Raw genomic sequence first — 27,930 nt, forward strand, 5'->3', positions numbered from 1 at the left:
TTCAATGCAGGCAAGGAAATTGTATGAAACTGTGCAAGAGTTTTATATTATGAAGTCATTTTCATCGATTACCTGTGGCATTACACACGGCAAGTTGAGAGAAAGCGTATCTCAGATGTATTGCTTAAAGGCTAGGAATAATTGGATTAATTGGATCTGAATGTGTAGATGTAAACCTGATTTTAAAGATTTTAATAATCCTTAGTTTTGTTTTGATACCTTGATTTTTGCTTTATTTATAGTTAAATAAAGGTTAGGGCAGTTCTCGAAGTAGGGAGATTGTTGAAGCATAGACATTTCGATGTAATACAAGCTGAGGAGTTGGGAGACAAGTATACATGGCCAATTTCCAATGTAAGTGTAGACATTAGAAACAGAACACAAAAAGAGAGTATCAGAATAGCATGAAGTAAGATTTTGTAGACCAGGAAATAAGCAAAGGTATAAGATTTGTAATACAATAAAATAATAATACAATATTTGTAATGTTGGTCTCTTAGTTTTAGTAGCGGGTTCAAGTCCAGGACCTAGGCTGACATTTTAATGTAGCGGCAAGGTCTGATTTGTTATTGGAGGTGTGCTTTGAATGTAGTCTTATCTGCCTCATCATTGTCCTTGATGCCTGTGTCCATTGTGTACTTTACTTTTGAATTTAGTACACAGTTTACTTGTTACTTTAGTTAAGAAAGGTGTTATAATTCCCAAGACACTATTCAGAGAAGAACATGGGGAACTTGGTGGGAATGTGAGTGGTAAGGAGGGTGTTAAGAGGCTTCGGGGTGATTTAGACAGGTTGTGTGAGTGGATAAGTGTGAATTTATCCACTTCAGTAGAAAAAACAGAATGGCAGAGTATTATTTAAATGGCGATAGGTTGGGAAATGTTGATGTACAAAGGGACCTGGGTGTTCTCATACACCATTCACTGAAAGCAAACATGTAGATGCAGCAAGCAGTTAGAAGGCAAATGGCCTTCATTGTGAGAGGACTTGAGTACAGGCGCAAGGATGTCTTACTGCAACTGCATAGGACCTTGGTAAGACCACGCCTGGAGTATCGTGTGCAGTTTTGGTCTCCTTATCTAAGAAAGGATATACTTGCCGTAGTGAAGGCTCACCAGACTGATTCTTGGAATGGCAGGATTGTCCTATGAGGAGAGATTGAATCAACTAGGCCTATATTCACTGGAGTTTAGAAGAATGAGAGGGGATCTCATTTGACAGGGATGTACAGACTGGATGTAGGGATGATGGTTCCTCTAGTTGAGGGGTTTAGAACAAAGGGTCACAGTCCCAGGATACAGGGTAGACCATTTAGCACTGAGATGAGGAGAAACTTCTTCACTCAGAGGGTGGTGAACCTATGGAATTCTCTAACACAGAAGGCTGTGGAGGCCAAGTCACAGGATATATTTAAGAAGGAAATAGATTTCTGGATTCTAAAGGCGTCAAATGGTATGGGGAGAGTGGGAACATGGCGTCAAGATAGGGGATCAGCCATGATCATATTGAATGGCTGAGCAGGCTCGAAGGGCCGAATGACCTACTCCTCCTATTTTCTATGTTTCTAATTCTCCTGGCTGATCTTCCCTTTTCAATAGACAGCAGCAAGAAATAGATTAAGTACTCTCCATCTAATTGATATTTTTGGGATTTACTCTGTGCCACGACTTAAAAATCAGTGTATGTGAGGGGTTTAGGGGCATTTGAGAAATGTGATAAATTCCTATTTACTCAATGTTCTTTTGCTCTATTGTTTATATTTGCACCACCCAATAGCAGCATTTCCCCTTAAACATCATCCATTTAGAATTCTAAGCTATGAATCCGTTTCATATTTCCTATGTGTTTTTGTGTCATTAGTGTACTAGTAGAATGAGATTCCAAAGCAATTTGATTCTATCCCCCTGGTTTTCCTTATCAAATTGACCAGCTGAAGTAGCAACTTAACACTACTGGACTAATTTAACCAAGGCACTGATTTGAACAGATGTGACAGACAACTGATTTAGCCATTCACCGTCAGCTCTTGCTGGACTACACAGCATCACTGGGTCCTGGTCTTGTCTGCCAAAACTGCTCACTATCCACGGATCTCTTAAATAACTTCTTAAACCTCTCTTCCCTGTTTCGTTCATCCTCACCCCCAACAAACACAAGAACCTCATGGACTTCTTTGTCACTAAGATTGAGACCATCTGATCTGATGCCTCAGTTGATTCCCTCCCTTCCCCTAGCCCCTTGGGCCTAACTTTCTCTAAGGTTCCTCCCGCTCTGGCCTTGAATGCATACCTTTCTCTAGTTTTTCTCCCCATGCCCTTTTGGAGCTCAACTTGCCCACAAGACCCACCTCCTGCTCTCACTGCCCTATGCCCATGAAACTGCTGACTTCCCAACTTGCTTTCTTGGCTCCCCTGTCAATTGATATTGCCTTTCTCCTCATGTAGTTCCCGTCCTCACCTCCAAACATACCATCATAGCCCCTTGCCTTAACCCTCTGTCCGCTCAAAGTTACCCCCCTCTCCAATCTCCAACCTCCTTTTCCATTCCAAAGTCATTGAACATGCTTTTGCTTCCTAAATCCATGTCCGTCTTTCCCAGAACTCCATGTTTGAATCTTCCCAAATCTGGTTTCTGATACTGCCACTTAACAGCCCTTGATAACTTTGACTTCTGCATGCCGCCTTGCCTCCGGACACGCCACCTCGCTGTTTGCCAGACAGAATTTAATGCCCTTTCCTGTGGTGGGTCTGGTGGTGGTGGGCATTTAATCAGGCGGAAGTGTGATGGATGGTGACTTTCCACCTCCTTGCTTCCACCGTTATTAAGTCCCGTGGATGGCCCTTCTTCTCCCCTGCTTATTGGGGCCCACTTAAGGCCCTCATCCCACTGCTGCTGCTGTAATTAACCCAGCGGTGGGAAGGGGGCCCACTGTGTGGGAACATGACGAGCAAACCTGTGTAGCATTGTTTGCGGACACCTTGGGTGGGTGGGTTGGGGGAATTGGAGGGACCCTCATTCAAGGCTGATCGAGGGACCTGGCATTGGGAAGTGAGGCCTGCTGAGAGCCAACTCACTCTCTGACTCTCCCCACTCCTCCCATCAATCACCTGACTCGCCTGGGACTCAGCGATAATCCTGGGCCTCAAGGTGGGTGTTGTACTGGCAACAGCCACCATCTCCAGTCCAGTTGTCCAGTTAATTACCAGAGTGGCACTTAATTTAGATTTTCCTTAAAGGAGGTAACATGGGAGTCTTGCTGGCTTTCTAAGTGGCGGGTGAGACTTCTGTTGCCTCCATTCTCCCTCCTGTCACTGCCTCCTTCCCCCTAACCCTTGCTGTGAGTTAGGACTCAAAAAAGGGGTGGCAAGAGAGAGGAAGCGAGCAAGGGACCAAGAAGTGTTGCCAACAAAAGTGTTGGATGGCAAGCTCACCGGAGATTTGGGGAAGGAAGCGGCGAGTGAGGGGGTTGGATGGCAAGTAGTGAGCGGAAGGATCCCTTTCCCTTTAGACTTGATTTTTCCAACAGATGGTAGGTTAATAGTGGGGTTTGGATTAGTTTCTCTGTGTGTATTTGTGTGTGGCGAATTTAATTGAATTGCTAGTCTGGAGCTTTTCAGTTATGGAAAGGGAAGCTAGGTTTGAAATACTAAATACATAAACATGGCTGAAGTTTTGAAATGTGAGATGTGAAGAGTATTTGCATTTTTAGATAGACCAGAGTAGTGAATTTCAAAGAGATGGTAAGATGTTACACCTAGCCAACAGAGGCTAAGCCAAACAATGTGTTTATTTTCCCAAAGATTACTGATAATATGACTACTATGGAAGATTTATATTATGGAAGAAGTAAAGTTACAAAGACATATTGGGATAATAGAAGTTACATTTAAAAAGGGAGAAAGAAACCTGTATAAAGGAGGTGAGGTTATGTGTAAGAAGAAGGAATTCTAAGATCTAACAAGTGTGAAAAGCCTCCAGTTTCTATGCATCAAGCTGCTCTCTATAGGAACTGAAGCTAAGAAAATTCATTGTGAATATCCCTGTCCAGGGTAATGTGTGCTTTGCCTGGGTCTGTTGAAATCTATCTTGTTTTACTGTTGCCTTAATGGAGGTGTAACTGGGAGCTAGATTAATTAGGGGATTTAGGAGTTATTAGAGTAGTAATTTATTGACCTATGTATGTGCTTAAAATCTTTTCCATTAATAAGTGTTTAATTTAGTTCTGTAAAAAATCCTCTAAGACTCAGTGGTCTTATCACGACTGAATTCAAGGCATGCATCTTGAAACAAAGTACAAATTGCAAACATTTGTGGCAACTATTTGAAGTTCCCCTCTGGGATTTGAGCAGCTCGGCATTTACCATCTGCTGTGCCATAATATTTCCTGTGAAATGCTTTAGGATGTTTCATTATATTAAAAAGTGCTAAATAAATACTAGCACAAGTAATTCTTCCTGCTTGTTTCTTCATTTTTTTTATTGACTGCTGGAGAAGGTATGGCCTAATCCTGCTCTTATTTCTTATGTAGTTATTGGATCAGTGCCTCCTATTGGTGCTATTGTTATTTTGTTTTGTTGAAGAATGATTCCTGGCGTCTGTTTTAAAACAATTTAAAACTATTTTGTGTAGTTACTCTTTTAGGACTCCAGGGGGCAGTCTCTGGCAATGAATCCAGTTGATGTGCAGAATAAAGGTTAACTGTTTGTCTGTGGGTCTAACCTGTAAATGGAATGGAAGATTAACTTGCTTTAGAAAAAGGAAGCTGATTTATCTCATTTTGTGTTGGGAGTGTTTGTATTTTAAGAATTTTTGGCTCTGTACATGGTTAATTTAGCCCTTGGAATCACTGCCAGTAATATATAGAACAAATATAGGTTTCTGTAGTTCAGAACAGCTGTGGTGAGTCAAATGTACTAAAGTTGAATTTGACCAATTTTCCACTCTGCCCAGTTTTGACTGTCTATTATGGGGAGATGATACTTCAAGAAATGTTTTCACAATACATTGATCCAAATTGACAGGTTCTTGGAAATTTGGCTGCTGTTTTGTCACAGTGACTCTGTACAGAGTGTGAGAAACCTTCCAAGAGTATCGTTCGCTCATCAACAGGGAAGTATTGGCCACTGTATAACATAAGATCACATTGGTGGAGAGAAATAATGGAATTCTGTTTATTTCTTTTGGTATATGAAGAATGTTTAACTTGGCTTGGTGCAAGTTGCTACTTGCTTTTTTGTGCAATAACATTTTAAAAGTTAACCTAAAACTACTTTTTGGGTATGAGGATGGGTGTTTTGTATTTGCAGACTCTTATTATGTATAGAATCGTGATTTTGAGCCCATATCCTGCTATTCTGTAATAATTCAAATTGGCAGCATTTTCTTGCCTTTATTTAACCTGTTATTTTTTTCCTACATACTGTTTCTAAGAAGGAAGATTGCTGACTGACTTCTGCTTTTATTTCAAATATAAGTTCTTTATACATGTGATTGTATGCTACCTCCGCCTTACATGGGGCGGGGAACTCTCCCCAGGTTAACAAACAACTCAGTGGAAGCCCATTCTCCCCCTTTCATGCCCTCGCATTAATTAAAATCACAACTCTCTCTCATCCTACAGTGGCAGTCATCTCCACTCCCTTAAGTCCCAAGAGATGCAAACACGGACAGCTGGATTAGCCAGTCATTGGCAGATCTTGCTGGACCACATAAATCTCTGTGGTCCTGCTCTTGTCTGCCAAAACTGCTCACTATTGCAGGATCATGTTGAAATGCCAAGATAACCACTGGTTTCTCTTCTCCAATACAAGCTATCTTCTGAAACCCCAATTCCACCATGCCCTTCCCACCCTCACTCCAATAAGTGCATGGAGCTCATGGACTTCAAGATTGAGACCTCATATTCACTTACCTCTGCTTCACTCTCTTCCCATCCCTCCAAGCCAAACTTCCCCTAAAGTTCATTTCTCCCTAGTAGTGAATTCATATATCTTTCTGTAGTTTCTCTCCAATCTTTCATTGCGTCCTCTCCAAGCTCACCTTGTTGATAAGACTCATCTCCTGCTCCCTCAATGCTATTCCCATTAAACTGCAGACTGTTCAGCATGACTTCATGGTCCCATGTTGCTGATATTGTTAAAGGTTCCCTCTCATCAGGTATCTCCCTATAAAATTTGTCATTATTGCCATCCTCAGCAGCACTGTAAATGCCCTTATTGAACTTGCAGATGACATCCTGTGTGATTGTTACAACGATAAATTATCTTCCCTCATCATTCCTGACCTGTCTGCAGCTTTTCACATGTTCAACTGCATCGTCCTACTCTAGAGCCTACCCTCCATTATCCAGCTGGGTGGGGCTATCAGCACCTGGTTCCATTCCTATCCAACAAGGTGTATTCAGTGAATCGCCTGTGATAGCTTCTCTTCCTGTTCCTGCACCATTACCTCTGGTGCCCCTCAAGGATCTATCCTTGGCGCTTTCCTATTTCTCATCCTTTTTTTATTCATTTATGGGATGTGGGCATCGCTGGCTAGACCAGCATTTATTGCCCATCTCTAATTGTCCTTGAGAAGGTGGTGGTGAGCTGCCTTCTTGAACCGCTGCAGTCCATGTGGTGTAGGTACACCCACAGTGCTGTTATGGAGGGAACAGGAAACTAGATGTCAGATGCTGGATTAAGCCACTGGCAAACCTGATGTTGAAACTACCGGGCTGCTGCCAGTGCATCAAATGGTTAAAATCATGCTCAAAGGCTTTGACCTTTTTGATATTTAATTGGAGGAAATTTCTGCTCACCTCGCACTGCATATTGGGCAAACTGCATGGGAAATTAGAAGTACATGTTGCCCCTTGTCACCATCATCTAAAAACACAATGTCAGGTTCCACATTTATACTGATGACACCCAGCTCTATCTCACTGGCACCTCTCTCGACTCCACAATTGTCTCTGATTGGTCACTTCTCATTTAGGGGATAAGACAAGAATTAAAGATGAACAGTGTATGTGTCTGTCTGGAATACTTTGTTGATTATGGGACTGCTTTGTGCTGGGGAATGGGGGAACAAAGTGAGTTGAGAATTTGGTTTCCATATGGGTTCACTGAAATGTGTCTGAATTTGGCCATCCTGGGCAGCTGTATTGGCCACTGCCTGTAACCTCGCCGCATCAAGTCCCGTCTCCTCCCCCTTTTCCTCCACTCAGCACCTTCTTCCCCCTTGAGCTCTAGTCTCACTGCTGTGCTATGTAATGCAGAGTGCAGCACACCACTATTGTTGTCGTTTCCTGGGCTGGTGCATATTGAAGGGCACCCCCAGATCTGTCAGCCCCGGTTGTGTAACACTACCTGGTTCACTTGCCAGGAGGTTTTCTTCCAGAGGACTGTAAATGTCAACGACTCCTACAAAATTCCCGGAGGTGCTGGTGCTCTGACATGAGCAGGAAGCTGATCCTCTGCCCATTAATCCTGTGTTGGGGATATTGCCTCCTGTGAGCTGGACCTCTGTGCCCATCCTCTCTCTCTTGTCAAGCAGCAGGAGACTGTTGCTGCTGCGACTTGGCTTAGCCTTCACCTGAGGTCTAAGGTATATTTGCATAGGTGACACCCATGCTGCACTGATGCTTGACCGACTATATCAGATGCACAACACTCCAAGGTAGCAGAAATGACCCTCAAAGGTTAGGGAAAACACACCCTAGAACAGCAACAACTTCTGTTTGTATAGCATCTTTAATGTAGTAAAACATCCCAAAGTACTTCACAGAAGCATTGTAAAACAAAATATGACATCAAGCCATAAAGAGATGTCAGGTCAGATGATCAAAAACTTGGTCAAAAAGGTAGGTTTTAAGGAGCGTCTTAAAGGAGGAAAGTGAGGCAGAGTAACGGAAAGGTGTAGGGAGAGAATTTCCAGAGCTTGGACCCTAGGCAAATGAAAGCATGGCGACCAATAGTGGAGCAATTAAAATTGGGGATGCACAAGAGGCCAGAATTATCTGAGTTCCGAAATCTTGGCGGGTTGTACGGCTGGAGGGGATTACAGCGATAGGGAAGGAGGCCATGGAGGGATTTGAAAATAAGGATGTGCATTTTAAAATCAAAGCATTGCTTGACTGGGAGCTAAAGGTCACTGCGCCTTGGTGTGAATTAAGACAGGGGCAGCAGAGTTTTAGATGAACTCAAGTTTATGGAGGATAGAATGTGGAAGACCAGCCAGGAGTGTGTGGGAATAGTCAAGTCCACAGATAACAGAGGCATGGATTTAATCAGAATGTGAGCTGAGACACTTGGGTGATGTTACGGAGGTGGCGATAGGTGTTCTTTGTGATGGCGCAAGTAAGATGTCCCGTGAGCAAAAGCCTTTTGCTGAGGCAAGGAAGCAGGTGTGCAGTCTGAGTACTTGCAGGAATTTTTGCCTGCCATTTGTTTAGCCCCCTCAATTCCCACTGTCCTCTCTGCTTACTTTCACTGGCAAGTTGCAGGAAGCCTGGGAAACCCATGCACTCGGGAGTTAAATTTGAAGGATCAAGTTAAAACAGTTGTTCTATCCCTTTTGGCATCTTGCCTATTCTGAAGAGGTTACCTGCGCGTAGCTGAATGCAGTGAAGTTAAAGGCAGAGGTTGCTGAGTAGTGCCGGCTTCCAGGAGCAATGTCAAATTCAGCCCTTTTAACAACTGCAAGCCCCTAATCCCACTCAACTTTTCAGGTTAAAATTCTGTCTCTTTACCCCACCCCCCACATTGTTTTTGGGCCCTATCAGCAGCCCTGTTCCTTAGCTACAGACTTCATCGTTCTCCCTGGTCACTGTTTGTGGGTGACCCAGAGTGTTTGCAACCTTGGCATCATATTTGCTCCTGCAATGATCTTCCAACCCTATATCCACTCCATCACCAACACTGCTGGCTTCCACCTCTCTAACCGTGCAAGTTTGTGCCCATGCCTCAGCTCATCTGCTGGTGAAGACCTCATCCATGTCGTTATTAACTGTAGACTTGATTATTCCAATGCTTTCCTTGCCAGCCTCCAAACTTCCACCCTCTGCGCCCTTGAGTTCATGCAAAATTCTGCATCCCATACCATAACTTGCATACATCCTGTTCATCTATTTCCCCTTATACTTTCTGATGTACATTGGCTCCTGATCCAGCAACACCTAAATTTTAAAATTTTTATCCTTGTTTCAAAACCTTCCATGACGTCATCCCTTCCTACTCCTGTAATCTTCTCCAGACCTTCAACCCTCTGAAATATCTGCGCTGCTTGAATTCTGACCTGCTGAGCATCCTCAATTTTACTTGGTTCACCTTTGGTGGCCATGACTTCAACTGCCTAGGTCCTAAGTACTGGAATTCCCTCCATAAACCGCTCCACTCTTTCCACCTTGTTTTCCTCCTTTGATACTACTTAAAACCTACCTCTTTGACCAAGCCTTTGGTCATCTGCCCCAGTATCTCCTTATGTGATTCTGTATTATATTTTCTTTTCACAAGACTCTGTGAAGTGCCTTGGGATGGTTTATTATGTTTAAGGTGCTATATAAATACAAATTTTTGATGAAATTCTTGCTGCTGCTTCAGACCTGACCTTTTGAGTGACACATTTTCAGTCACCCCACCATTGGTGGCTGTGCCTTCAGCTGCCTAGGCCCTAAGCTCTGGAATTCCCTCCCTACACTTCATGCTTCTCCTTTAAGACGTTTCTTAAACTTACCCCTGAGACCAAGCTTCAGGTCGCTGATCCTAATATCTCGTGGTTCGGTGTCATATTCCTATGAATTGTCTTGGGAGGTTTTACTACCTTAGTGGCAGTATGTAAGTGCAAGTTGTTTGTTAACATCATATCAAAAGTTGGGAACTTGAATGAAGCAGACGAGCTTGAGAATTAAAATTGAAACTTATCTTCAGTAAGTAATCTAAAACTTGGGCTGTTTCTTTATCTGAGTGAGAGGCTGTGATGAATTATTTATTTTGAAATTGATTTATTCCAAGGAAATAAAATGGCTGCAGTTGTGTAGTTATTTAAAGTGCTATTCTATTTGAAAAACACAATAATGTCATCAATTTTGGATACTGAGAAGTGTTCTCCATCTCAGCTGGTCAATGTTTGTATGATGTTACATGCTTCACTTTAATTGCTCTTTTTGAGAAAAGTAATTCTTTTTCCACTTGTGACCCATCAGCCTTCCTATTCTGTTATCTTTAAGAAAGTTATCCCAGCAGCAACAACAATGTACATTTATGTAGTGCCATTATAATACAAAAATATACCAGGGTGCTTATGAAGGAGCAGTCTGGCAGAAATGCATAGAGCCAAAGGAAGGGTTAAAGTAGTGACTGGAGGACAAATCTTAAACGCCCCCCCCCCCCCCCCCCCCCGCCCCCACCTACTTTCCTTTTTAAGAAAAGAAGTACAGAAAGTGATGTCTAGATCTGGGGCTAAGGAAAGGAGAGAAAATGCGCAAATGTCCAAATTTAGAGGATAAGGGTATTCTGGGGAGTGGGTGACATAAAAGATTAGGGTGGAAGTAGCCATAGAGAGGATAGTGAATTGGAAACTGAGCTCATTGTTGAATAGGCCAGTGAGACTGTGCATAGCCTCGATCAACTTGAGACCAGAGTCTGGGAGAAGTTTGGAATTGGTGGTGAGGGTTCAAAGTTTGTGGCAGGGGCCAAAGGTGACAGCAGTAGTGGGCAACAAGGAACCTTCTAACTGACCCCTGCGATCCTGCTATTAATTAGCCTGTATCAATGTGTGAAAGTGACTGAGCTTCCCAAAATTTCACTGTTTTGGAAATAACTTGGCCTTTCTGGAGCATCATGTCAAAGATCAAGATTTTATTTCATCTCCTTCATGGCAAATGTGTGTGTTGCTTCTTCACCACATAAGATGCTGGAATACAAATGAGCTATGCGTCTGTCCATGCTGGTTTTTAGCCTGTGCAAGAATGTTTTACTTCGTTTAATGTTCCAAGTAAAACGTTTCAATTTGGCGTTAAATTAAATTTACATGGGACAATTTTATTAAGCATTTCATATCCTATTAGCATTTCAATCTATAAAATGGTTGAGTAAAACTTTTGCCTCCCTGTGGATTTGCATTTCTGAGTTCACAGTGCACTGCATAATATCTACCTCCATTCAATGGGACAAAAACCTGATTGATCTGAGGAGTGGTTATTTGTGTTCATGCAAAATTAACTCCATATGCTTTTTCTAGGCAGAATATAATTTATTGGATCCATGTTCAGGAATTTTGCTCCAAAAGTGACACATGTAATTCTGGAAAGTCATTATCTATATTTATGTGACAAAAAAAGGAATCTTGATGAAAATGGACAACTCTACATTGGGTCTCATTTACTGTAATAGGGCATCTAATGGCATTAGACTTGCATATTTAGGGTTTTAGAATTTTTGCATGGCAAGTTGCTGAAAATGCAAGCTGATAACAGATGCACCATGGGATACAGGATTATCTGGATCCTGAGTGAACAGGGCAGCCAACTGTGTTCTCTTCTTAATCAAGCTCTGGGAAGGAAGCGTAGATTAGAGTGAATGAATTCAATATCAAATCAGGTACAGAAAGATAGAGAAAGAAAGACTCGATTAAGAGTGAGGGGGGAAAGAAAGGAAAGGATTTAAAAAAAAAATTGCTTTAAAATATTTATAAGTAAACATGAAGGAGTATGACTCCATGCTTGTTATTGTTAATTTTCCCTGCTAGATTGGCAGTAATTAGCACCCACCAATTTGTTAAAAGGATATCTAGATTGAGATGGACAATGTTTAACGTTTTGTTTGTACGAGTTTATTTTGTATCTGCTGTGTCAGTAGAACAACTTCATGCCATTCGGTGTATTGCAGTGAAGAGGCAGATAACAAGACACTGTTTTTGTGAAACTAATACTGGAGTGGCACATCTGGGCCAACAACTTTGGATTTCTGCATTAACCGAATGTAATCTTGTCCTCCCCTGTAGCAGTTATGCATAAAGAACTGTTAACCTTACCACTGTTTTGACAGTAAGTTATGGGGTCATTGTGTTTTCTTTAACAGTAGCTGTGGAACATTTTCTTCATTATAAATTATATTATCCTATGTAATATGATTTGTTATTTGGAGTTCAGGAGTTAATTGTAAATTTACAACAAAGGAGGTGGCCATATGGTCCATCCTGTATGTTCCAGCTCTTTGCTTGAGCATTTGAAAAGAAATCACACTTTCCCATGTTCCCTTGATTGCATATAACTTTTGAATGAGGTCCTTTGGCCTACTGAAATTTTCTTGTAAATATGTAACTGTGTTGAAGCAGGATTTTATTTATAGGTTCCTAAGGCAGTTTTACCATTCTTCACAAGAAGATGCATTGCAATCAAATTTCACTCAACTTAAATTTTTTTTAATCATAGCTATGCTACTTATTTCGCCTAAATTATCATTGCTAACTGGATCATTTTTAATTAGAACCACTTTTCTGTTTCAAGTAGTGATGTCTACTTAATAAATTAAAATCTAAAGATTTGATTCAGTTGATCAGAGCACGGAAGAAAGGTCCGAAGTTAATTTCTCAATCTGTGCTTGTTAGCTGATGTGACAGCATAAGTGCTACAGTTAACCTTCGTATCTCGGATAACGTCACTTTCCTTTCATCCCTGCTGTGTGCGGATGTTGGATAGATAGCATTGGGAACAGCTAGTGTGCCACTAATGATTGAATAGCCAACAAATACTTACTATCTGAGCCTGTGCACAGAGTTGCCACATGACCGAGATATTGGAGAGCGAAAAGTGAGGAGAAGAGGAGTGGAGTTGAGGAAAGCAAATGGCAAATTACAACAAATGATTTTATCTTTGTGCTTGCAAATCCCTAGGCCTTTCAAGTGTGGCAGAAATAGAGACAGGAATACAGCACATTTTAGCAGACATGATCTCTAAAGACAGAGAAACGTTGAACTGCATCCGGAAATTGTAAGTATTAATTAAAAACTGCTCTTTATACTAAGTGAGGGTACGTACACATGAGGAAAGCCTAGTTATTAACGAACAACAAAAGTCATTCGTGAGTGGAATACTGCTATAGCTTGCTGACTTTTAAATAATGCTAAGATACAACTGCATCAGCTATTCTGTTCAATGTCATAAATGTGGAAATGTATTTGTACCTTTTAGTTTTGCTTTGGTTGCAGTCTTATACTGGTAGTGACAATCCGGTAACATCACCCGTAAGTTCTCGTCTACATAACTGTACACTTCAAGAGTCATTTGTTTGAATTACAAGATATTTAGTCCTGATATGGCACTACATAATGGTAAGTATTATATCTCTGCTGTAAAGCTTTGACTCTGGTACAGAGTCGTTATCCTCAACCAGACTACTGGGCTGCATGGTTTTCATAATCGGGTCTCTGAGGTCAAAGTAACACCAAGTTGACACTAGGTGATAGACATATGGAAACTGGGTGATCTGAAACTAAACCCTGCAGATCTGCAGAATACCAAGGCACTGATTATGATTGACCAGACAGTCTGGCTCACTAATTGAACCCGGAAGGGGCTATTTGTCTCTGGTACTTGGTTTCTTTACACTGAGCAAGTCAATGCTCTAATGGGTACTGTGGTTCTACATGAACAAGAAGGGGAAAGCTTAGCAATGATCATTGCTGGTTGGCAATGCCGTGTCAGATGATTTTATGATTGGTGAAGGGGGCACAGGGAGTGATTGCTTGTTGTTTCTCATATTTCTTATGTATATTTTACCTGTTGTTCAGACTTTCTGTACATATTTTTAATATGGCTTAATTTTAATTATGGCTGTAAATTTAAGTTTGAAACTCCTCTCTGGCCTATTTCGTGTCATTTCAGTACTTGCAGTGACTCTAGTCCTTAATCTGAATGAGCTGTAGTTTACTCTTTACCACAACATTTCTCACTGGATCCCATTTGATGTGGAGAACTGAAATTATGAAAGCCATATTGTCCTGTTTAGCTCTTCCATCCCAAAAAAATCATGCCACTTAATGGACTCTTGGATGACTCTAATTGTTCTCACTGCTACTACTCTTCCTGGATACATATTTCAAATGTGTATGTGAAAAAACTTTCCAGACATCTCTTTTAAATTTGCCCTTCACCAGTTTGAACCAATGCCCCTTGCCTTATTTTAATGTACTTAGCTCTGGGTTGCACTTTTTAAATATTATTTTAATATTAAATACAAGGTCCTACCTTGACCATTTCATTCCAAGGCTGAGCAGTTTCAGTTTTCTAATCTACTGTGTCTTTTGATGATGAAAATGAGCCTTCTGGTCTTCTGAACTGCCCTAAGGCCTGAACTTTGTGCTTTAATGATTTGGGCATTTTAATCAAAGTGGCTGGTTTAGCCTAACATTTGATTGCATTTTCTAGTTTATGGTATTTTTACACAATGGAACCAGCTGAACAGATATTGCAATCCTTATTAATGCTGCTTTTAAAGTTGGATATTTAAATAGGTAAAATCATACACTGAAAAAATGTGCAGTGTAGAACTAACTTATAGTCAGCTTTTTAAAATATTGTAAATTTGGAGCCATGATTGTAAACGGAGGAAATCATGCAAATTGTACAGTAGGCTCCTTAAACAAAAGTGAAATATTGCAGATGATGGAAATACTCAGCAGGTCTGGCAGCATCTAAAGTAACAGACCTGGACCATTAACTCTATTTCTCTCTCCACAGATGCCATAATTTTCTGTTTTCACTTTGGCAGAGTTTGTTGATACTGCAACTGCAGAGGGCGCACTACCCACACATGTAGTTGCAGAGTCTGTGATATCAAAGCCAGCAATGTGCTAGGCAGCTGCAGTAACAAACTCTGCCAAATCAAAGGTGGGGATGAGGTGGGGAGAGCAGTTCCTGGATTCACCCCAGCCAGAAAGTGCAATGTAAGTGGCAAACTCCATGAGTAACAGCAAGTGCTGGGAACTCTCAGGGAGCATCTGTAAATGGAGGAGAAATGGAGACAGATCAGGGATTGTCTTTAAATTAAGGAAAAATGAGGACTGTAGCACAAGAGGGAAAGCGAGAGATTGGGAGGGGGACACGTGAGAGATGGCGGAGAGAGAGAGGAGCAGTGGCAGAAGGAATGGCTCCCCGAGCTGCAGGCAGAGAGAATTATGACATCACCAAGTGCAGGTGCAAACCAGTACTGGTAATGGTAAATGAGCACACAATAGTGTGGTGGGAGAAGTGTGTATACGCCGGCAGGTGCAGAATGAGCGAAGTGAACATGCGCAACTGTGTCCGATCAGGGTCATACATTAATGTTTTATTTTTAGCTCGCTCTTGAGTCTATTTTAAACATAAGGAAATAGTTATTACTGAATGCAATATATGTTGAAGCTGGAACAGAACTCAGGGAACAGAGGAGCACCTGATTACCACTGAAGCAAACCCAGAAGTAAGGCTGGGTTTGAGGACTCGAGCAAGTGTGAGTGCCAAGAGAAACTGAAATACGTGTTCAGTTTTGAAAACCTATTTTAAACCTCCTTCTCGTAAACGTCATTTTTGTAATTGATCTGGACTACCTTTGTGTGTTCTTAATTTCTTGTATTCTTATCAACGTTCAATATTTTAATTTAATAGGAAGCTGTGCCATTTGTTTGGCATGTGAAATGTCTAAGTATGGAAGGAGCGGATTTTTTTTGATTGCACCATTTCTTGGATATATGTCCAAGCAGCAATCTAATCTCAGATTTCTGCCAATATTGTGCTTAGAAAATGAATGCTCTCCTACAATTTTAGTTCAGATTTTTAAAATATGTTTACTTTTTCATGAGTGCTTTTGTTCTATTCCAAAAAAAAGCACTCTTTACTGAGCCATTAACCAACAGAAATTACATGAACCAATATAACACTTAGCATATTTTCAACAGAAAGCCCAAGGGTGTGCTGGCTCTTTTCAAGGAGAAAAAGTCCACTCTAATAAAAGCAGTTAAGGGAGATGATCTAAGAGCACTATTAACATACACTTGAGCTGACATATACTCTTTTCATCGGGTGTTGGTAGGAAGCTACACCTATTTGACACTTTTTTCAAATGGACATGTTGCTTTAAACTCTGTCTATCTCAGCACCCCTGCCCCGCCCCCCATCCCACCACTGCAATCACCCAAGTTCTTTTCCTTGTGGTTTCTTACATTATAAACTATTACAAAAAGCTGGCAACCTGATCACATTTTAGGACACTTCCAATCTAGCTCTTGACGATGATCTTGTGATTTTCCTCCTCCCAGGGGGTGGTGGTTGACCTTGCTTTTTACAACTGTTACGATCCCCGTAGAGACTGATTAACTTTTAGAAAAGATATTCAGACTTACAGTGGCTGACTGGAAGGATCACAGGACAAGATTTCAATTTTTAAGACTTTTATTGTAATAAACAAACGAAAAGCAGTATTGTCTTAACACCATTCAGTGGGCAACCTATACTCTAAGCTACAGAAAAGATGCCCCATTTAACTCTTTAAAAATGATAAGAAAATCCCTCTCCACGGTTATACTTTACACTGTCCCATAAAAGGACACTTCATTCTCCAGGAACCAGTCCAAAACTATTCTCAGCTCCCAATGGCTTGCTTATTTTTCCTTTTCCAGCCAGATAACTTTTAATCCACAAACCGACTTTCACAGTTAGGGATGAATTGGAGAGTCTTCCCTCTAGCCAAGCTAGGCGAATCTTCCAATCTTGTTTAAATCCTCACAGACTCGAGCTCTTCCATATGAGTATGAGCTCCCTCCAATGTTTGGTGTAGTGACTGACAGAGCTAGCATTTTTATCTAGCTCTCTCTCTCTCCTCTCTTTCTCCTCTCTCTCTCCCTACCCCCCAGTTTCTGACCGCCTGACCTGTCTGTGAGGTTCATGGATATCTTGTATAACCTGATTCTACAATGGCTTGCTAAGGACTTTTCCTCTCTCGAAGCCCATCTCCAGGTAATCACATGGTCCTTGTATCCAGGGGAAATGCTAATTAGCTATCCTTTAGACCTCCCCAACTCCATCCTGTCTTGAAATTCTCCACTGTTAGCACAGCTACCCAGGGCGTTGTTTATCGTTGTGAATATCTTGCACCTTCTTCCCAGTAAAACAACCTGGGCCCTTGTTTAACCTTTAACAATCAAGCCATCGAAGCTTGTTGCTGGGTAAAATTCAGAACCAGTCGTAAGACTCCCTTCATTCCTCCATTTTATCCTAAATTAAGGATACAAAGTTCCTTTCTCACACCTGGTGCTCTGCTGCTTTGACTGTGTACTGCTTAAATTTATTTCATTCTTGATGCACTGCCCAAAATACACAAGGAATAATCCTCCTTGACAATTCTCTTCTGAACTGTGCTGCATTGTCAGAGGTGTTGAGTTTTGGATGAGATGTTATACTAAGGCTCTTTTCCCTGACTAAGTGGAGGTAAAAGATCCCATGCCACTATTTGAGGAAGTGCCCCCACCTCCCCACCCCCTCTCCCTCAATATTTCTTTCTCTGATAATGTCACCAAAAAAGACAGCCGATCTTTTATGTCATTGCTTTTTGTGGAACCTTGCTGTTTAATTTGGCAGTTGTGTTTGCCTACAGTGGCTACATTTCAAAAGTACCTCCTTGACCAGAAAAAGCTTTGAGCTGTCTTGCAAAAGTTTCTTTGTTCTCCTGTAACTTTCTATAACTTAAGAATCACCATTCTTAGGAGTTTGTCCAGCTTTGGTTTGAAGGACTATAATCACAGAACCACTGAAGTATAGAAGGAGGCCGTTCGGCTCATTGAGTATGCACTGGCTCTCTGAAAGAGCATTCTACCTAGTCCCACTCCCCTGCCTTATTTCCATAACCCTGCACATTCATTCTTTTCAGATAGCAATCCAGTTTGCTTTTGAATACGTTAAGTGAACCTGCCTCCACCACCCTCCCAGGAAATTTGTTCCAGACTCCAGCCACTCTTTGGATGAAAAAAAATTTCCACACATCACTTTTACTCCTTTTGCCAATTATTTTGAACCTGTGACCCCTAGCCTTGAATGCTGTCTTGAGTGGGAACTGTTTCTCACTGTTTGCCCTGTTCATAACCCTCGGGATCTTGAATACCTCTATAAAGTCACCTCTCATCCTTCCTTTTTCCAAAGAAAACAGTCCCAACCTCTCCAGCCTGTCCTCATAGCTACAGTTCTTTATCCCTGGAATCATTCTTGTGAATCTCCTCTGTACTCTCTCCATGCCTTCACATTCTTCCTCACATGTGGCACCCAGAACTGAACGCAGTACTCCAGATGAGGCCAAAGTTGTGTCTTATACAGGTTTAACATGACCTCCTTACTCTTGTACTCAATGTCCCTATTAATAAAGCCTAAGATACTATATGCTTTGTGAACTAACCTCTCAACGTGCCATGTCATCTTCAATGACTTATGTACATATACACTGAGGTCCTTCTATTCTTGCACCTCCTTTAGAGTTTTTCCCTTTTTTATAATGCCTTTCCATATTGTTCCTGCCAAAATGAATCACTTCACACTTCTCTGCATTGAACTTCATTTGCCTGCCCAATCCACCAATATGTCTCTGTCCTTTTGTAGTTCAAGACTATCATCATTACAGTTAACTATGTTTCCAATCTTTGTATCATCTGTAAATTTTGAAATCATGCCCTGAATACTACAGTCTAGGTCATTAATATATATCAGGAACATCAAGGGTCCCAATACTGACCCCTGGGGAACTCCACTATAGACCTTCCTCCAATCTGGAAAACCAATCATTTATCTCTGCTCTCTGTTTCCTGTCGCTCAGCCAATTTCTTCACCAAGTGCCTTTTATTCCATGACCTAGAATTTTGCTCACAAGTCTATTGTGTGGCACTGTACCTTTTTAAAAGCCATATACACCACATCAACATGTTTTCCTTAACAACCTTCTCTGTTACCTATTCAAAAAACTCCAGCCAGTTAGTTAAACATGATTTTCCCTTAATGAATCCAGATTGGCTTTCCTTAATTATCCTGCACTTGTCTAAGTAACTACTGATTTTGTCTATTGATTTTGTCCTGAGCCTATCATGAGCCTATACTTGCAGCATGTTCTGGTAATCTGTTTCACAGGTCAGTGGTTCTGTAAAGAACAAATACTTTGTGCATCTAATCTAACTCTTTGCTTTCATGTTTTATATGCATGCACCTGAGTTCTCCATTTGCTGTCTGGCTCAAATAACCTATCTGTCCAGAGATTCTGTCTCTTTCACCATCTTAGGAACTCTATTGTGTCTCCTTGAAATCTGCAAGTTATTGACCATGAATGATGCTTTCTTAAAAGGGGGCATGTTTATTAGAAGCAAAGTCTGACCTGGTTGTAAAAGTAAGAATTGATTTTCATTTCCTGGTGTGTGTTTATAGGTGTGAACAAAATACTGTTTTTATTCAGTCAACTTTGACAAAAACAACTGCAAAAGAAAAGGATGGAAACAAAAAAGATACTGAGAAATTCCGTCTGTACCATAACTTTAGCAGCAGTATTGGAAACACCCATCATCATCAGGTAAGGAATATCTTCAAGTTTTACAACACGGTTTCATTATTTGGATAAATTTTAAAAATTGCTGTGGCATCATAAATACATTTCAGAACTTGCCCTGGAATTTTCATGAAGCTGCCCCTGCTCTGTTAAAGCAACTTCACCAGAAGTATAGCAGATTAAGGCATGTAAATGGTGTCTCTGCCATGCTTTCTAGCAAGTGCCAGTGCATGGAGCAGCTCCACAGAAATTCTCAAGTTCTTTTTTTCTCCACAGTGCCACTGGAGAGGGTGTGGAGGCTGCACAAGAGGTCTGAGCCTTTGGAATGGAGGCATTGTAGAGCTAGTGGAGGTCACAGCGATAGAGAATATAGGGAGGGGCAGGGCCACAAAGGAATTTTCCATGCAAATGTAGGTTAACCAGGGCAGCTCTGATAGAATGTTGGAATAGTGGAATGGTTCATGATAGCTTTCAGACAGCAGTTTATGGAAGAAGGAGAATGGGAGGTCAGCCAAGACAACATTGGAGCTGAGAAAGGCATGGGTGAGGGTTTCAGTGGTGAATTGACTTTTTGATGTTCAAAGTATAGCTGCTGGCATAGCCAGTTCTGCACTAAAAAATATAACTCCCAGTAGAAGCAAATGTGTTTGTATGCATGTGCACATAATCCTATTTTAGATGGAGAGGGTAGTGTGAATGGTGCAGGATAGTCTGGCACTGTTTCCCTTGTACTGTTATAAAGTTGGTTTTGGAATCACAAATAACTTCCCCTTTAGTTCTCTGCCTGAAGGCAGGTCCTCCGTGATAATTTGCCGAACCACTCAAAGTGCCATGATTTTATGCAATGAGCAGGGTGAGGCCACAGGCACCGAGCCTACCTCAACCACAATGGGAATCGAACCCATGCTGTTGGTGTTAATCTGATCCACACGCTAGCTGTCTAGCCAACTGAGCTAATCTTCCACCACGCCTCCCTCCCAATGATAACTATGACAATTTAAAGTTTTCATTTGATGTTCAAAGAGCCTTTCTGGTTGCATTTCAGCAGGACTTTGTTTTTTTATATAAACATTTGAAATTCTGCACAACTTCAGAATTCGGCACTGTGCATTAAATCAACCATTGTCAAAAAACGTGCATTCAATTTTGACCTTATTTGGCAGTTAGTTGATCATGGTCTGAATTTCAGCATGGTGTCAGCATAGGCGTAGAGCACTGAGTTGTGGGGTTAACAATGTTATTGCCTGTCAAAGCACCAAATGCTTTTTGAATATTCTGAGAGAACAAAGAATGAATTTTGTCACTTTTATTTTCCATACTCTTACAAGAGGAGCATCTACTTTGGCAGTATGCTGTAGTTTCTGTTCTATTCACTTAAATGTGATGCACATAACTGTTTTTGTTACTTTTTTGTCCTATAAAATGTCAAGCCATTTCTGTCACCGGTATGGTGATGCTGATGTCCGTAAATCAGTATAGTGCCTTGCAGCCATATAAAACCATTGCATTTAACATATGTGACATGTCTGAGTTTGCCTATAATTGAATTAAAGCTGTCTTAATGACACACTGTGTGCAGTTGTGACAGTGCTTTCAGCATCTAACAAGTAAGGGAATATCAACAAAGAGAAAATATTCTGAGATTTTAAGTTTTATTTATCCAAGATTCACTTTGTGTCACATGCTAAGTACTTTGTTTTTAATTTCCAATTTCACTTATATTTGCTTTTTAAAGTAAGGACTCTTATTACCCTCACTTACTAAATGTTCTCACCTTTTGAATGAGTGCTTCTCTGTGTAATAGCTAGTAGCAATTATGGTTGCTGCAGGGTGAGACACGCTGTCAGTTTTACCTCTTTCAAGGTGAGATACTCCACTTTTGTAAGGTGACCAAAGTAGCAGCCAACTGGAGATTAAACAGAACTCATCACAAGTCTGTGACAGGTGGATTTACATGCTGACAGTCAAATCTGCAAGCAAAGTTTATGAAGGAATTATTTTAAATATTGTATTCAGTTTTTGACTGTTTCCTTTTTAAAATTTATTAACATTTGTATTTAAAAAAAATAGTTTCTACAAGGCCTGATTACATAATTGATCTAATCTAACTGGTTGCATGAGTTTTCTCCAACTGTGGATTTTTGAAACTTTTTGTTGGCATAGTTTTGATGGAACATTGGCCTACTCCTCTTTTTAATGCCTTGAACCTGTTCTGCCATTCAATGAGAACGAGACTTATCTCTATCCCAACTGCAGTCACCTGCCTTGTCTCCATATTCCTTAATATCCTTAGTTAGCAAAACTAACGACTCAGAAAAATCTCATTTAAAATTATTAATTGTGCTAACATCTTCTGGTTTTTATGGGAGAGATTTCCATACTTCTACTACCCTTTTCACGAGGAAGTGTTTCCTAACTTCACTCCGGAATGACCTGGCTTTGATTATATGGTTATGTTGCCTTACACTGGACCCCCCGGTGGAAAAGCTTAATCTCTATTGACCCTGTCAATTCTTTACAAAATCCCAAAAACCCTATTGAATGACCTGTAACCTACTATATTCCTGGGAATTCAAGTCTACTTTATGTAATTTCTCTTCAATGTAACATTTGGAGCCTTGGCACCATTCTTGTGAATCTGCACTGCACTTCTCCCAAAACCAATGTATCCTCCCTAACGTGTATTGCTCGGAAATATACATTGTACTCCAGTTTTTGTCTAACCAGGGCTTTGTACAACTGTAACAAAACTTTCTCGCCTTTGTATTCTAGCTTTCATGTTATTAATGCCAGCATTCCATTAGAGTTCGAATATTTTTTGTACTTGTCTGCTACATTTTAGTGATTTGTGTACATGAACCCCAAAATCTGCAGGATACGGGGAAAAGGCATGGCAATGGCACTAGGTCATAATGCTCATTTTGAGAGCTGGTGCAGACACGATGGGCCGAATGTCCTCCTTATGTGCTGTGAAAATTCTGTTATCCTGTAAAACCTCATTGGATCTCTGTTCCTAGCTTTTCACCATTTAAAAAAAAACTGATTTATCCTTTCTTGATCCCAAATCATTGATCTCACACTTAGTTGCAGTGAAATTCATCGGCCACAGTTTTGCTCACTCACTTACTCTGTCAATATTCCTTCATAATGTTATGTTCCCATCTATACTTTTTACTATGTCTCCCTTCTCATTGTCTTTGGCAAACTTGGAGATATGGCTGTCTCCTGTGTTATCTAAGTCATTAGTAAAGATAGTAAATAGTTGAGGCCCAAGTATGGATCCTAGTGGGACAACACTAGTTGCATCCTTTCAGTTGCAATACACACTCATTATCTCTACTCAGTCTTCTGTTGCTTAGCCCATTGCATAACCAGGTGAGTAATTTTCCTTTAAGCTCATGAGCTTTATGTTTAGCTCTTATGCGGACCTTATCAAATGCCTTCTGGAAGTCCCTTGACATTTCCCTGTAAACTACTTTAGTTAATTCCTCAAACGATTAATTTAGGTTTGTGGAACATGTGATACGGGTTTTGAAGGCAAGGCCAGCATTTGTTGCCCACCCCTAATTGGGGCTTGAGAAGGTGGTGGTGAGCTACCTTCTTGAACCGCTGCAGTCCATCTGGTGCAGCGACATCCATATTCCTTCCAGGATTTTGATCCCACGACAGTGAAGGAATGGTGATATAGTTCCAAGTGTGTGGCTTGGAGGGGAACTTACAGGTTGTGGTGTTTCCATGCACCTGCTGCCTGTGTCCTTTAGCTGGCAGAGGTTGCAGATTTGGTAAATGCTGTTCAAGGAGGCTTGAAGATATGCTACAGTACACCTTGTATATGTTACATACCCATGTCACTGTGCGTCGGCGATGGAGGAGGTGAATGTTTAAGTTGGTGGATGGGATGCTGATCAGGCTGGCTACCTGGTCCTGGATCGTGTCGAGCTTCTTGAGTGTTGTTGGTGCTGCACTCATCCAGGCAAGTGGAGAATATTCCACCAGACCCTTGACCTTGTGCCTTGTAGATAGTGGACAGGCTTTGGGGAGTCAGGTGGTGAGTTACTCACTGCAGGATTCCTTGCCTCTGACCTGCTCTTGTAGCCACAGTATTTATATGGCTGTTCCAGTTCAGTTTCTGTCAATAGTAACTCCTGGACTGTTGATATTGGGGGGGGCTCTGTGATGGTTTTGCCATTGAATGTCAAGGAGAAATGGCTAGATTCTCTTTTGTTGGAGATTTTCATTGTCCACCACTTATATGGCGTGAATGTTACTTGCCACTCATCAGCCCAGGCCTGAATGTTGTCCAAGTCTTGCTGTATGTTGACATGGACTGCTTCAATATCTGAGGAATTGCGAATGGTACTGAACATTCTGCTATAATCTCAAATGTCCCCACTTCTGACCTTATGATGGAAGGAAGCAGCTGAAGATGATTGGGTCTAAGGTACCACCCTGAAGAACTAGGCAGCAATGATCTGGGACCGAGATGATGGGCCTTCAACAACAATAACCACTTTCCTTTGTGCTTGGTACGACTCCAACCTTTAGTCGGCTCTCTAAGTACTCAGTCTCTTTGCCCTGAATTATAGATTCCTATAATTTTCCCACAGCATGGTTGTTATTGTCAAGAAAATATATTTGATTGTTAAATATGGAGTCTGGACACTCTCCCAAAAAAACTGGTTGCTGAATGAATTGGAATTTTTCAAGCCTAAGATCAACAGATATTTGTTGGCCAAGGGATATGGAGCAAAGGTGGGTAAATGGCATTGAATTGCAGATCAGCCATGATCGAATTGAATGGTAAAACAGGCTCATGATGCTGTTCTGATGAAGGGTCATCATCGACCTCAAACTTTAACATTTTCTTTCCACAAATGCTGCCTGACCTGCTGAGTGTTTCCAGCATTTTCTGTTTTTATTCAAGTTGCTGAATGGCCTACTCTTATTCCTAACTCCCTATGTTCCTACCATGTATTAAGCTGCACTGTTAGTTTCTGACTTGTACAAGTGATATTTTTAACTTATAAGCTTGCAATAATGAATTAAATCACTTCACAGCACTTTGATTTTAAGAGACTATTGAAATGTAATGTAAGTATTAACTGTATTTTTTTAAAGATTAGAGAGCAAACATTTTAAGAACTGATATACTATTTAAAATGCTTGCTCTGTGAAATTGTGATTGTAGATTTGACCTCCAGGGAAATATAACATACTGGACCTGTTGAGGAAATACAATAAATTATAATGTGTTACTGCAGGAAAGAGTTAACTACAATATTTTTGACTTCAGTGCAAAGTAATAGCACATGCAGAATTATGGGAGGTGGAATCTACTGCACCATGGACAGTGTAGTCTGTTGTACAGTCGAAGAAACAATACAGATATGAATTATATTACTACCAATGCCATTTAATAACCATAATTTGAATTTATAATGTATTTAAAAAAACTGAAATTTTATTTTAAAAATCCATAAGAGCTCATTAATACAGTTCTAATAATTGATTAAAATATTAAAGCCCTTATTAAGGGCAAGATACACTGTCAATTTCACCTCTTTCAGGTTAAGATTTTGTATTTCCATAAAGTTGAATTTAGCGGCCAGGTGAAAATTAGAACTCGTCACGCATCTGTGGCAGGTAGATTTGCATGTTATGAGACATAATACTGAAAACGCATTTAACTGTCAAATACATTTGCTTGCCATCAAAGCTACATCAAACTTAAAAGTTTTAGAAATTTCTTGTATAATAATAAGTCCACACTTCAAGATTTCACCAATTGTTTCTCTATTTTCTCTGAAATATGCATTGCCATACAGCCAGTTAGATTTGGTATATTAAGTATTCTGCCTTTGTCAAAACATTTCAAAGCAAATATTTTTTGACTATTTTGGACTTAGCTTAACATGTATAATTTTGTACAGACACATACAGAATCCCTATTTATGTACTGTGGCAGTAACAGCAGAAGCTCCATTTTGTTAAAAATATTAACTATTCAAACATGTCTTTTAAATTCACAAATGCACAAGTTACTTTAAAACCATATGTTTCCTTTTAGGAAAAGATTTTTATAACTTGGTATTATTTAATCTGTATGATTTCTGTTTTCAACCCGAGTACTCACCAAAATTAGAAATAGCACTTGATTCTAATTAAAGCAGACTGTACCAGGTTCTGATGTGTTCCCTCACTTCCAGTGCAGTCTCCCTGAGGATGCTGCCACCACCCTCCTATATGAATACAGTTGATATTAATATTTTCAAAAATTATCAGCCACTGCTGTGAAGCTGCTGATGACACTTTTAAGATCTATGTCGTAACAATTGTAATTCTGCGTTGATAGATTTGTTGTGTAAAATTCATTCCCCTTTCTAGATTCTAGCCTTGGCAGTTTACACTATCAGATTACCTTCTGATAGAATCACACTATTGATTGCTGGAAATGTGCTGGAGCCTGGTTGTTTAATTCACAAGATTTTATGGACCAGTTTATTTTATCAGTACTGATCTTAATAAAGAAAGACAAACTTTACGGGGCAAGTCATGGATCTGAAGCTCATTCAACTATTAGCTATTCAATGTGTGAACATTTCTTCATCCCATTCGAGCTCATTAGTATTGTAAAATCAGCCTTTCTGGTATTTGACCAACTGAAGTACCAATTGTATAAATAAAGCACTATCACACTTCTTTTTAAGTAACTTAGCCTTGCAGTATTTTTCAAGTGCACCAGGAACACTCATCTTAGCACCAGTGTTTCTGTTGTGTTTTTCTACACCTACCTTAAGCAAGATCAAATATCATGCCTTTGGAGGAATCAGCTGAAGAGGCCATGTTAAAATGTTTTCTTCCTGCTGAAATCTAATTTCAATATATTTAATTTTTCTGCTGATTATTGGAAATATGCATTGTTTTGCCCTACCCACTTCAGGTTGTGCCAGGTACCAGCAGAACCTAAAAGTGAAGAGTGCGATTTGTTTCAAATATGTAAACTGAGTTCCTGAGATACACTTAGCTGCAAAATTTTTTGTAACTTCATGAGGGATAGCAGTAATAAAAAATTGTTTTTGTGTCAGCTTTGGTTCACTTTGGCTTTTAAAAATGTGGTTTACCTAGCTAGATGCATGAAGTTTGGTGTGATATATCAGTACAATGCCACTTTCGAATTCCCAAATGTCTATCCTTTGGCCCCCCCATTTGTCACATAATTTCTGCAGATTCTGATCTGCTCACTCACACCCACACCTCCATCTTTTTAGGCTCCAGCCCCCAGTAGAATCTTTTACACTCTCGCAGCCTGGGTATGGGCCTCATTTCCACTCCATTAAGTCCAAAAGATGCAAGCTTGAACATATATGGCAGACAATCAGTTTAGCAATTGATTGCCAAATCTGGTTGTACCACATGAAAGACTAATGGATCCTGCTCCCCTTTGCCAAAACACCTTATTATTCCAGGATCATGTTGGAATGTAAAGATCATGCTTGGCTTGACTTCACTACCAACTGTCTTTTTAATTTCCATCTCCCCTGTCCTCTCCACCCTCACCTCCATCAAAAGTGCAATAGATTTCTCAACTCTCAAATGGTCAGCGTTCCAGGGGATTACAAAGGAAACTCTTCAATGACACTCAAGCTCTCCTTGAAGTGTGACAGCATTGACATTAATGACTCAGAGGAACTTGCTATCAGTCATTCAAGATGGCAACAACTTGTCAATCAAAGTACATCATGCTTTTGGGTCCAAACTTATTAATGATGAGGCAAAGTGGTAGGAAAGAAGAGGAAACCAATCCTGCCTTCTGAGCCCCACCGCCTTGTGTGACGTCTTGCCCCACGTGCCAGAGATCTGCAGGTCAAGAGTCGGCCTGTTCAATCACAATGACCCATGACAGGAACTTGTGACCCTGGGTAGACGTCATCCTCGAATCGAGGGACAGCTAACAACTTTTTAATAGTGTACATGTATCGAACATTGAATTAGCTGAGTGAATGTAGAGAACAATGGATTCTCAAGACTGATTACGAGACACATCAAGAGGTTCCGATAGTATCGTCAATGGCACGAGCGATTTACAAACCAAGGTCTAGAAATTGGATTAGAATCTTGAAACCGCTCCCTGGTATTTGTTTAATATATTGTTTGAAATCCTCACAAACAAAATTGATTCAAATATTATGCTGACATGTCCGCAGCCATCATCTGTCAGTACAATCCATCTCTTCAGTGTGTTGACATTCACACAAGCATTAATAATTGTGATGTCATTGCTTTCTTTATTCTTTCATGGTACGTGAGTATCATTGGCAAGACCAGCATTTGTTGCTCATCTCTAATTGCCCTCGAGAAGGTGGTGGTGAGCTTTAATGCAGATGCATTGAGAAGAAG

At 40.5% G+C, this 27,930-nt stretch overlaps 1 protein-coding gene across 4 annotated transcripts in view; it reads left to right on the top strand.

Moving 5' to 3' along the window:
- The window catches only part of srbd1 (S1 RNA binding domain 1), a 289,801-nt gene that overhangs the window by 21,717 nt on the left and 240,154 nt on the right, over positions 1-27,930 (top strand). For all 4 annotated transcript variants that reach the window (XM_041178598.1, XM_041178607.1, XM_041178625.1 and 1 more), the window contains exons 9-10: positions 12,875-12,971; positions 19,416-19,557. In XM_041178598.1, coding sequence (XP_041034532.1) covers positions 12,875-12,971; positions 19,416-19,557 — 239 coding nt within the window. The remainder of the gene's footprint in view (positions 1-12,874; positions 12,972-19,415; positions 19,558-27,930) is intronic.

The sequence above is a fragment of the Carcharodon carcharias genome, chromosome 2 (genome assembly GCF_017639515.1).
Source record: "Carcharodon carcharias isolate sCarCar2 chromosome 2, sCarCar2.pri, whole genome shotgun sequence".
NCBI classification, from domain to species: Eukaryota; Metazoa; Chordata; class Chondrichthyes; order Lamniformes; family Lamnidae; genus Carcharodon; species Carcharodon carcharias.